The sequence below is a fragment of the Simochromis diagramma genome, unplaced genomic scaffold, assembly GCF_900408965.1.
Source record: "Simochromis diagramma unplaced genomic scaffold, fSimDia1.1 OVJJ01000322.1, whole genome shotgun sequence".
In the NCBI taxonomy this organism is placed as follows: Eukaryota; Metazoa; Chordata; class Actinopteri; order Cichliformes; family Cichlidae; genus Simochromis; species Simochromis diagramma.
The window spans coordinates 1,296,634-1,307,995 of NW_024386731.1; the positions used below are offsets into that span (position 1 = coordinate 1,296,634).

The 11,362-nt window shown below is 41.3% G+C and overlaps 1 protein-coding gene across 1 annotated transcript; it reads right to left on the reverse strand.

Moving 5' to 3' along the window:
• Positions 1 to 3,324: 3,324 nt before the first annotated feature.
• Positions 3,325 to 10,520, reverse strand: mmadhcb (metabolism of cobalamin associated Db). The gene is made up of 8 exons (XM_040026340.1): positions 10,343 to 10,520; positions 9,156 to 9,205; positions 7,532 to 7,676; positions 7,034 to 7,251; positions 6,254 to 6,362; positions 5,998 to 6,128; positions 5,469 to 5,555; positions 3,325 to 4,591 (listed from the first exon to the last, which is right to left on the reverse strand). Exons 2-8 carry the CDS (start codon positions 9,162 to 9,164, stop codon positions 4,397 to 4,399), a joined length of 894 nt encoding a protein of 297 aa, XP_039882274.1. The 5' UTR covers positions 9,165 to 9,205; positions 10,343 to 10,520; the 3' UTR covers positions 3,325 to 4,396.
• Positions 10,521 to 11,362: the final 842 nt, after the last annotated feature.

An 11,362-nucleotide genomic window follows, 5' to 3' on the forward strand; every position in this document is an offset into this window, starting at 1 on the left:
TACCTGTACATTAATGCTGTGGAAAGACTTCCTGTTCACATAGTCTCCTTCATTTACTGAAGGAGCAATGATTGGAATGTGAGTGCCATCTATACAGCCAATCATCTATGAAGCGCCTTGAGGCGACTTATGTTGTGATTTGGCGCTATATAAATAAAATTGAATTCAATTCAATTGAATCACGCCTGGGAACCCTGAAAATAAATGTAAAATTTAAGTGGTAGTTCAAATATCACCACATCATGAATTAAGTTTCGTTCATCCTGATACCTGCAATTTTGTGGAATCCCTCTTTGATAAATCTTGTGGGTCTATGACCGGGGAACACCACAAACGAGTACAGGAGACGTTTCAGTGCAACTGTAACATTCCTGACTGCCCGACAGACGGTAGCCTTGGAAACGTGCTCAGCGTCACCAATATTATACAGAAAGCTCCCGTTTGCAAAAAACCGAAGTGCAATACAAATAATATGTACAGAACTGAGAGAATGTCCGCGATGTGTCACATGAGCAATATTAGGCCTGAGGATGTTATTCAAATGAATTATAGATTGTGCTGAAAAACGGTAACGTTCACACAGAAAATCATCAGGAAATGATAAAATGTCCGAACGCGCTCTAATCACTCTCTCCCGGCGGAGAGCTCTGCGGAGAATTTGGGCTTCAACATCTACTGGCTCTTCAAGGAAGGGACACGCCATGTCTGACACTTCCTACAGTCAGGTTTCTGACAAAGAGGCGGAGACAGTCAGGGTTAGTTGTAGTAAACCTACTAGGGGGCAGGTTAGCTTCACGGAGTGTGTCGTCATAGTAACTCACTCAGAATTAAGCTAAACTCGCTTTGTGAAACCGAAAACCCAGAGTTTTCGTTAACTCAGGGTATACTTACTCAGAGTTTGCACTAAACCGGCTTCCTGAAATAGGGCCCAGGTCTAAAACCCACATAGTTATAATTATATAAGGTATAGTATATGGATACACCGCAATAACATAGGAATGGTTGGTGATATTAAAGTCCTGTTTGTGGCACATTAGTATATGTGAGGGGGCAAACTCCTCAAGATGGGTGGTGACCATGGTGGCCATTTAGAAGTCGGCCATCTTGGATACAACCTTTGTTTTTTCAATAGGAAGAGGGCCATGTGACACATCAAACTTATTGGTAGTGTCACAAGAAAAACAATGGTGTGCTTGGTTTCAACGTAACTTTATTCTTTCATGAGTTATTTACAAGTTTCTGACCACTTATAAAATGTGTTCAATGTGCTGCCCATTGTGTTGGACTGTCAATGCAACCCTCTTCTCCCACTCTTCACACACTGATAGCAACACCGCAGGAGAAATGCCAGCACAGGCATCCAGTATCCGTAGTTTAAGGTGCTGCACATCTCGTATCTTCACATCATAGGCAATTGCCTTCAGATGACCCCAAAGATAAAAGTCTAAGGGGGTCAGATCGGGAGAGCTTGGGGGCCATTCAACTGGCCCACGACGACCAATCCACTTTCCAGGAAACTGTTCATCTAGGAATGCTCGGACCTGCACCCATAATGTGGTGGTGCACCATCTTGCTGGAAAAACTCAGGGAACGTGCCAGCTTCAGTGCATAAAGAGGGAAACACATCATCATGTAGCAATTTCAAATATCCCGTGGCCTTGAGGTTTCCATTGATGAAGAATGGACCCACTATCGTTGTACCCCATATACCACACCAAACCATCACTTTTGTTGTTCCAGCAGTCTTGGAGGGATCCATCCAATGTGGGTTAGTGTCGACCAATAGCGGTGGTTTTGTTTGTTAACTTCACCATTCACATAAAAGTTTGCCTCATCACTGAACAAAATCTTCTGCGTGAACTGAGGGTCCTGTTCCAATTTTTGTTTTGCCCATTCTGCAAATTCTGTGGCCGATCTGGGTCATCCTCGTTGAGATGCTGCAGTAGCTGATTTTACAGGAGACAATATAAACATATTTAAAATTAAAGGAATTTGAAATGTACATTGTGCCTTGGTTTAGTGTCTGGAAGAGTCCTGTCTCAGTCAATTATAGATGATGTGAGAGGGCGGGTGTGTGTGTTTAGGGCACGGATGGCTTGGGGATAGAAGCTCCTCTTGAGTCTCTCTGTCCTTGCCCGGAAGATGCGGAACCTTCTACCAGATTGCAGAAGTTGGAACAGTTTGTTGCCAGGATGGGACGGGTCCTTCAGTATCTGCGCTGCTCTAGTCCGGCATCTCCTGGTGTAGGTGTCCTGAAGCGAGGGGAGAGCAATCCTGCAGCAGCGTTCTGCTGTACGGATCACTCTCTGGAGAGCTTTTTGGTCCTTCACACAGCTGTTCCCAAACCACGATGTCATGTTCTGTGTGAGGATGCTCTCCACAGCGCCTGTATAGAAAATCCTGAGGATCTTTGGAGAGACCCTGAACTTCCTCAGTTGTCGTAGGTGATACAGGCGCTGCCTAGCCTTTTTGGTCTTGGAGTTTGTAAGGGTGCCATTTGTGAGTAGCTAACATCCACTGGAGGGATGTTTGACTAATGCCACTCTCCAGTGACATGCGGCGAGTGCTACGCTGTGGGCTCTTGCTGAATGAAGCTAAGACAGCCACTGATGTTTCTTCATCAGTGACAGTTTTCTTGTGTCCACATTTTGGCAAATCCAACACTGAACCAGTTTCACGAAACTTAGCGAGCAGTTTGCTAACTGTAGCATGGGAGATGGGTGGTCTCGTAGGGTGTCTTGCATTGAAATCTGCTGCAATGACCCGGTTACAATTTCGATCCGCTCCTCATGTGTTAACCTCTTCGACATGTCAATGGCTGTGAACAAAGAGAAACTTGTAAATGACTCATGAAAGAATAAAGTTACGTTGAAATCAAGCACACCATTGTTTTTCTTGTAACATTACCAATAAGTTTGATGTGTCACATGGCCCTCTTCCTATTGAAAAAACAAAAGTTGTATCCATGACGGCCGACTTCTAAATGGCCACCATGGCCACCACCCATCTTGAGGAGTTTGCCCCCTCACATATACTAATGTGCCACAAACAGGACTTTGATATCACCAACCATTCCCATGTTGTTACGGTGTATCCGTATAAATGGCCCACCCTGTATAATTGTGCCTGTCCACCGGTTAAATACAATTTTCTAGATCCGCCAGTGGAGGGGCAGTTCAGGGAGGCTCTACAGCACGGGGGTATTAGTCCCAGCTCCCAACCTAGTATAAGATCGTGTTGTAAAATATTATATACAGTGTAATTTTTTTTTATCTACTGATACAAAACATCAAGTCACAAGCAAAGGGGGAACACAGCATGGCACATGTTTAAACAAGGGAAGTTTATTCATTAAAACGATTTATGAATCAAATAGACAGAACATAGATTTTCACCCAAAAACATTCACAAGGCACCAAGTCCGGTATCACACAGACATGTCACGTGATATTAAACTGAAGCTGTCAGCTCAGTAGAGTGGGCAATCATGATAAAGCTGTTCATTTTGTAGACTCAAGCTGCTCTTCATTATCGGCCACTAGATGTCACCAAAAAGTGCTGTGTTGAAAAGCTTCGAGTAATAAAGCTTTTTTCAATACAAGCTTGATTTAGCCATCAGTACTTGGTTGCAATAAGTAGATATTTCAGTACCTACATTTCAGAGGGTAAAGATAATGAAATACTATCTTAACGATTTAATTTTGTTCATTGGTTTATTTTGCTCATCATTGTTGCAATCTTGAAAACAAAACAATGTTTATCTAAAAAATACTAATCATTTTGCATAATATTTGAATAACATCTTAGAGTTTAGAGTTAAACTATTTCTACCTTTACTTATGTCAACATTTCAGCACATTTTAATCCTTAAATTTCATTTTTCAAGATTGTGAGCACTTCAGGTGAAAGCGTGTCCCTGCCACAAAAACAAGACGGCTCAGCTTATGGTGGGATCAAGAAGTAAGTCCAGTGATGATTCTAAAATATTTTCAAGGATTAGAAAGGAGTTCAACATTAACTGTAAAATGAGTTCACTTCTCACTGAGGATGTTCGTGTTGTTCTTAAGAAAAATTGAGGCTGATAAACCGGAGAACTATCTTCTGAGAACTTGTCTCCTTGTGCAGCAGCGCAATATCTTCAAACTGTACTAAGTACAGCAAAAAAATGGTTTAACACAACTGCGGTTAAAAGGGCAGCCGAGGTAATTAATACAAGGGTTATTCATTTATTGAATGTGTCATTCTATAAATGACTAATTTCAAAGACAAAACATTCACAAGCTTTATTGTGGTGTCAGCATTATTTAAGCTTTAATATGATTACAGATATGGTCAAAACCACTAACCACTCTGTTAGTGTTGAGGCATATTACACTCGGTATCCCAGAGCCTGTGTTCATCTACCCTGCAGCGTCTTCATAGTAGGAGTATCAGGTGGTGTGCTGGTGAATATTGTCCCTACAAAAGCATGTGTCCCCCACAACGAGTGTCGGATCACTTTGCAGCAGCCCAGGTCCTCAATCTGAAAGCCCAGGTGACGGTATCGGTCATCTGTCTCATACAGTGTGTTGTTGGTGTACGGGCCAAAGTACTGAGAAATAAGAAGGGACACACAAATATGAGACAGTTATCTGATCAAGACCATCGCCTGAAAAGCAACAATAGTCTCCATCTATAGTGTGTGTGTGTGTGTGTTGGGTGGGGGATGGGGAGTTGCAATTGCACACCGCTGTCTGCACAAGTTTGTCCTGCCAACATTACAGCTTCCAAGAAATTTTCACCAGTTTTCTTCTGCAGAAATGTACATTTGTTATACACACAGCGCACTGCCACAATGAATCACCCTTAAATACCAGCCCAGGGACAGTTACTTTGAAGGTTTGTTATTCTGCAGCTGAATGACTGTGGAACAATCCAGAAAGGCAGCGGCCTGCCAAGCTAGCTGTGGACTTAGAAACAGCTTTTATGATGTCCTGTCTTCAAACCTACTGAAACATGTGAAGTTAAGCACAAAGTCACGCCTGTGCCAGAAAAGCAAATACATCAGCTTCTGTCTGGTGACCAAATATCTAACCAGAATCATGGTGCAGCTTCCAATGGACGTGTTTACATTTGATCATGTGCTTATTTCAGAAAACTCCAAATAAATCTAAATGTATGCACCAAAGACAAAATACCTAAAGATAAAAAGAAGAATTTAAAGGAATCACTAAAAGCTCCACACTGTAACTGCATATCTAAATGCATCTGTCACAGACAGCTACCTGCATCTTGACTGTGCTGATCGTGGCTAATTCAGAGTTAATTCCATGTAACATGAGCTTCTAACAGATTTCTCAGATTTATACTTTGTCATTTGATGCCATGTGATGTCTACACCCAATCAGCCATTTCATTTGTTGTTATTGTGATAAAATATCGTAAAAACACTGAACAGTTGTTGACAGGCAGAGTCAGAGATAACTTACAGCGAGGCCTGACGATGGGTCGATGAAGTCTGCCCAGAATCCTTCTCGCTGCAGCGCACAGCAGATCTCCCGTGCACCTGCAACAAACTACACAGCAGACACCACAATCATTAATTACTTCATTAATTACTGTAAAATAAATAATAAAGTGTCTCCTCCCCTTTCTCAATGAAACTCACGCATTTATTATCTGTTTCATTTTCACTTCTTTTTACACTACAGATGGGATGTACTACATGGATGTGCTACTACTGTTTTTAACATTAGTAACATCTCATATAATGCACAGTTTCTGTAGTTCTCCAGAGGTGGACAGCTTTTCTAATAAACTCTTCAGCTCATCATCAGTGTTTCTTTTACAGACCTCTAATATTTGCAGTGCTTAGCTGTTGTAAAAGGTTTCTAAAATAACACTTACATTTATTTATTCTGAGTACTTGCTGTGATAATGTAGGGAGAAACCCTGTGATGTCTTATTATAGTGTAAGACATGTAAAACAGCTTAGCTGTTCTACAGACAGCATTTAACCTTGTCAAGCATCTGCTCTCTCTCATCTTCCACCTCAGCAGACCATGACGCCATATCGTTCTGCGTCTTCTGGGTAACCGTGACAACCATCATACCACAGGATGGAGCTTCAGGAAACATTGACTGGAAATCTGTTTATAATTAGGAAACACTCGCATTAGACAGGAACACCGCTTCTCATGAGAAATACAAGCAATTTCAAAGTTATGCAAGGCTGAAAAATAAATGTATGAAGGATGCAGTTACAGCGATGTACCTTTCTTTAAGAGTTCAGGACACGCCTGTGTGGCACACTCTACTCTCGAGTTGTCAAAGTACTGTTCAGCTGTGCTGACTTTGCCAGAGGACGCAGGATCGCCCTTGTTCTAAGAAAGAAACACACAGCTGTCAGAAAAGCAAATGTCACCACTCTCAGCGTATGAGCAACAACGCCAACGATACAAAACCTGGATATAGTTTCAGCATACACTGTTTTAATGTCTCTTCATTCTAAAATATTCAGACGGATGCTGGAGGTCTGGCTGCATGAATCATGTCACACCCACGATGATTGGCTAGCGTTACATTTTTTACACTTGTTAGCACCACAAAGTCCACACCACACTCCAATGAAAAGTTCATTTTTGACTGATTAAAAATGCATAAAAAAATGGTGTCACACATCATTTTATCTTAAACATGTGTACGTGCTTGTGTTAGTCCGCGTAGGGAAATGACTCCTCTGCATTTAACCCATTCAGCCAGCGAAGCAGTGGGCAGCCACCGAGGAGCAGTGTGTAGGGACGTAGGGGTACCTCAGGGTAGCTGTTCAGGGGAATCAAACCCCCGACCTTCCAATCATGGGGCAACCACTCTACCTACTGAGCTATCCCTGCATATGATTATTCATGGATAATCTATACATACTTCAACATAAATTGCACCAGTGTTTGTGAAATTTGTAGCAAGATTAGCATTAGTAGTAATAACACAGCATAGTTTGGTCCATATTTGTTTTGATTATTAAAAACATTCATAAGGTTCCTATTGGACTTACAGAGAGCTCTCTAACAGACTGGGCTAGAAGCCACTCATGCTTCTGATAGCAGGATGGAGCAGACAACACATCTGGTAGCATTTTGTCTGTCAGGCTCTTCTGTTGCTCTGTCAATCCTTCCAGCTGGCAGTCAAAGCCCACATTACCGGGCAGCGGGAAGCGCTGGTCCTCGGGCCCGAACAGCCCCATTGTGTCATCAGGCCGTAGTGTCTGCAATCCTTAAGCACAACATAACAAAGAAAAGTAGCATGCACACAAACTGAGTTTACACAAAGAAATAAGAAATTACAAATTTTGGTCAACGCCAATATCACTTCATCAGAGTCCGAGGTAACGACTCTGTGTCAACCTCCGTATATCTCAATTTATTTTGTGTTATTAGGTCTATACCTAATACCTAATCTATACATAAGATGCATTAGATTAAATTACTGACTAGAAAAACATATGTTGTAGTTAATTAATGTTCAAATGTATAAACTTAAAATAAGGCCATACCTTTAGCAGAGGGAGAAGTGGCCAAAGTGGGCTCATTTAAGCCTGAAGAATCAGCAGCAGAGAAGGCTCTGCCTCCAGCCACACGATACACCAACACATGGAGCCCTGGAAGGTAACTTACCAACCTGCTTCTGCTGCAAAGCACCTGCACATGCAAACAAACAGTACAACTGTAAATGACAGTCTCTCAGGTACTAATAATAACAATAATAATGCTGAACTCAGACACCTGAAACACCACCAAAGGTCTACATGGTCAAAGGTTTACAGCAGGGGCCTCGAGCTCCGGTCCTCGAGGGCCGGTGTCCTGCAACTTTTCCGTGTGTCCCTGACGCAACACACCTGAATACAATTAGTAGATCATTAGCAAGAAACCTGACTGCATGCTGAGGTGGCAATTCAGCCATTTCATTCATGTTACAGCAGTTCATGAGTGAATGAACATGGTGCAATAAATGTACTGTTAAAAGTGTATTTTCCTTAACACTTATATTTACTTAAATTTACTTGAGTAGGGTTAGAGGTTGCCACTTCAGCAACTTCAGTTCTATACTCTTGCTAATGACCTACTAATTGCATTCAGGTGTGTTGCAACAGGGACACATGGAAAGGTTGCAGGACACCGGCCGTCGAGGACTGGAGTTTGAGACCCCTGGTTTACAGCTTCATCTTGTCATCTGTCAGTTTGGAAAGTGATACAAAGGTTTTGGGATTCTAACAAAGTTTTTCCAGGAGTGATCAATGACTCATCCAGGTCGTAAAGGAACTGCAAGCTTCATCTGCCTCAGGTCAGAGTTTCAACAATGACAAAAAGAGACTGGGCTAAAATGACATGAGGGTCCCAAGGCAGAAATGTAAACTTTTGGAAGGTCTCATTACATATAGAGAACAGAAAAAAACATATCAACAGTCAAACGTGGTGGTAGTGTTAATTGATGGATACATGAATTTTGCTCTCAACCAGAAAATCCTACAATCCTGAAGTCCAGCCATAAGTTTGTACCCTGTAGCTCAAGCACACTTGGGTTATGCAGCAGGACAGTGATGTGAAAAATTCCCATTTTAATAAATGAATAAAAATAAATAAAAAAAACTGAAGTGCTTAGACAAAGTTCAGACTTTAATCTGAAGATGCTGTGGCGTGATGTTAAACAGGCCATTCATACTGAAATACCCTCTAAAGTTGCCAAGTTAAAATAATTCTCCAAAGTGTCTCTACAGGAATGTCAAACATTAATGGCCGTTTATTGCAAACAGTCCAACCAGTTGTTAAGTTTATTCAAAAACAAACAGAGGTGGTCTGGCATCAAACTGAAGCTCCCTACATCACCTCGTTCTCTGGTTATCACATTCACATACTCGTCTATCCAGCAGGTTGAAAAAAAAATACGGTACCCCAATTACATTTTGTATTTACTTGGGTTATCTTCGTATGATATTACAAATGTTTGTATCTAAAACATAAATGTGAGAACTATGCAATAAATTTAAAATAGAAAGAAATATTTCACGTTATTCAGTGTTTACAGTGGTGCTCTGTGATGGTGAACTGTATTACATCACTGCAGAGCATTAACATCAGAATAAGATGAGAATATTACAAACTGCTGTTTGACAAACTTACACTGGTCATCCTAGCGTGCTTCTGATTATCTGCAGTATCCAGTGAAGTCTCTGTAAGAGTCCAAGACTGTGTCATCAGGAAACATTTCCAAACACATTCATCACAGAAGAAATGCTGTACGACTACCACACCATCCTGACTGATCCGCTGCTCAGTCTGCTTCACTCCTCTTAAATCTCATCTATTCTTTTTGAATCAGAATTAAGGAAGTTATGTATGAATCATATAAGCCACTCTGAAGTCCAGCAATCCTAATCAAAGATGAGGCATGTTTGCATAGCTAAGTGGACTGCTGCCCCCACGACTTGGCCCCGATGGATGGAAATCCACTCACTGGATTGGTATCAATGTACGTCAATAGCATAGCTCTGCCACTGATCTGCTCAAATAGCTGGATGTAAGCATCTTAAGAAGCAATCGTGGTTTGAGAAACACACTGTTGATAGCCGATGGTTATGGTGAAAAACAACTTATGCCAGGTGATGTATGTGGAAACAAACATTAGCATTATTTTACAAATTAAAAAAGAAATCTGCAAGAGTTCAAGGCACCGGGATTTTGATTAGGAGAATAAAAGCTATTTATAGATAAAAGGTTGATCCCACTACAGCTACTTCACAAAGATGGTTTTATTCTTTGTGATGTTTCGTTATACTGAGCAGAAAGCTCCCGATGTTAAACGTGGGCGTGTTTCCCAAACCAGCAGCTGACGGAGCGAACAGGTGTGTGCAGGTGAACTCGACACATCGTCGAGCTATTCAGGTGTGTGTCGAGGGCAAAATGTCAGCTCATGATTTGAAACACGGAGGTACGACATCAAGCGGAAGCTGTTTTATAAATTAAAATAATCTCATTGTTGTCAGCAGATAATATTGAAATCTGCATTTGCACCAGCTGGAGATGGAGAGAGTCCTTTAATCTTGTCAAACTCCGAGACAGATTTGCACACAGAGGCGACCAATCGGTAAATATGGCGAATCTGCGGATAGAATGTGTAAACAAATCTAACCAGTTAAAGTAAAACCAGTTAACTACTGTAATCTTTCGGCTTTAGATACATCTGGGAACTTCTAGTGAGTGTAATAGCACGTTTCACGCGGTTTATCCTCACAGCGGTATGACAACCGATACATTTTAGTAAGAAACGCTATCTGCTGATAAGCTAACAAGAGCAGAACATAACTTACAGGATTTTAACAAGTCCAAACCAGATGACTGCGTTAGTTTGTTCCTATTTATACTTCCACAAAATCGTAGAAAAACAGTCGACCTTTGAAAACATGAAGACACTGTCCAAATGAACGCGGGCAACTCACTCTAACAACATTTCTGGCTTTGACCTCGGGGGAAAGGGGGGGGCTTCTTCGTTTTAGTTTCAAATGAGCTTAGAGGTGCATTACCGCCCCCTCCTGGACAGGAGTGTGAATCAGGAACTTGGAATATTGGGAATAAAAAATAAAAAAAAAATCTGCAGTATTGAACCCTTTCTTATCACAACTTTCAACAGTTGGCCATAGATTTGAGACAGTGCCTTTCCAAGCAGGGTTTCTACAGTAGAATGAATCTTCAGCTCCTCCTATTAACGTCTTCCTGTCCAGGACACAAGCCCGGCATACTAACAGTACATGCTGAGCAGATTCCATTTTTTTGCAATCCCATTGGGTGCTTGCCTATTAGCCGTAGTGTTTTATTAAGACCTGTATGACCTATCCTGAGATGGGTAATTGTTATTTCACTATTTTGTGACCGTGACCGAAATGTATCTGAATGTTGCAGAAATCAATTCCTGTATCGCTGATATCCCAGTGCTTCTGCCAAATTCACAGGATTTGAATCCTCAGTGCATGAATCATTTTCATCTGTGCATCTGCTTCCCCAGAAAGTGCATTAAAATCCCCACAACATTATTTTCCCTACACCCATGTGTGGGGTGTAGGGAACACCTACACCTACATATTAAACACCTATAGTGTTTAATATGTCCCCAGTGATCCTTTTACATAATTTATAGTAATTGATAATTACTGCCTCATTTTCCTCCATCCAAACCTTAACTGTGATTGTCTTGTGCTCTATATTTACACTGACTAATCTATACCATATTCCAATTCACACAAATGTGGCTACCACCTTCTTTTGTATCATTCCTCATAGCTGTATATTCATTTATAAACAAAGTACCACTCTGCTTTTATCCATGTTTCCAT

Coding starts and splice junctions, on each gene's coding strand:
- mmadhcb (XM_040026340.1), bottom strand. Junction 7,252..7,531: donor CACTTCTCCCTCTGCTAAAG/GTATGGCCTTAT, acceptor GTTGTGCTTAAG/GATTGCAGACACTACGGCCT. Junction 4,592..5,468: donor ACCCATCGTCAGGCCTCGCT/GTAAGTTATCTC, acceptor CTTATTTCTCAG/TACTTTGGCCCGTACACCAA.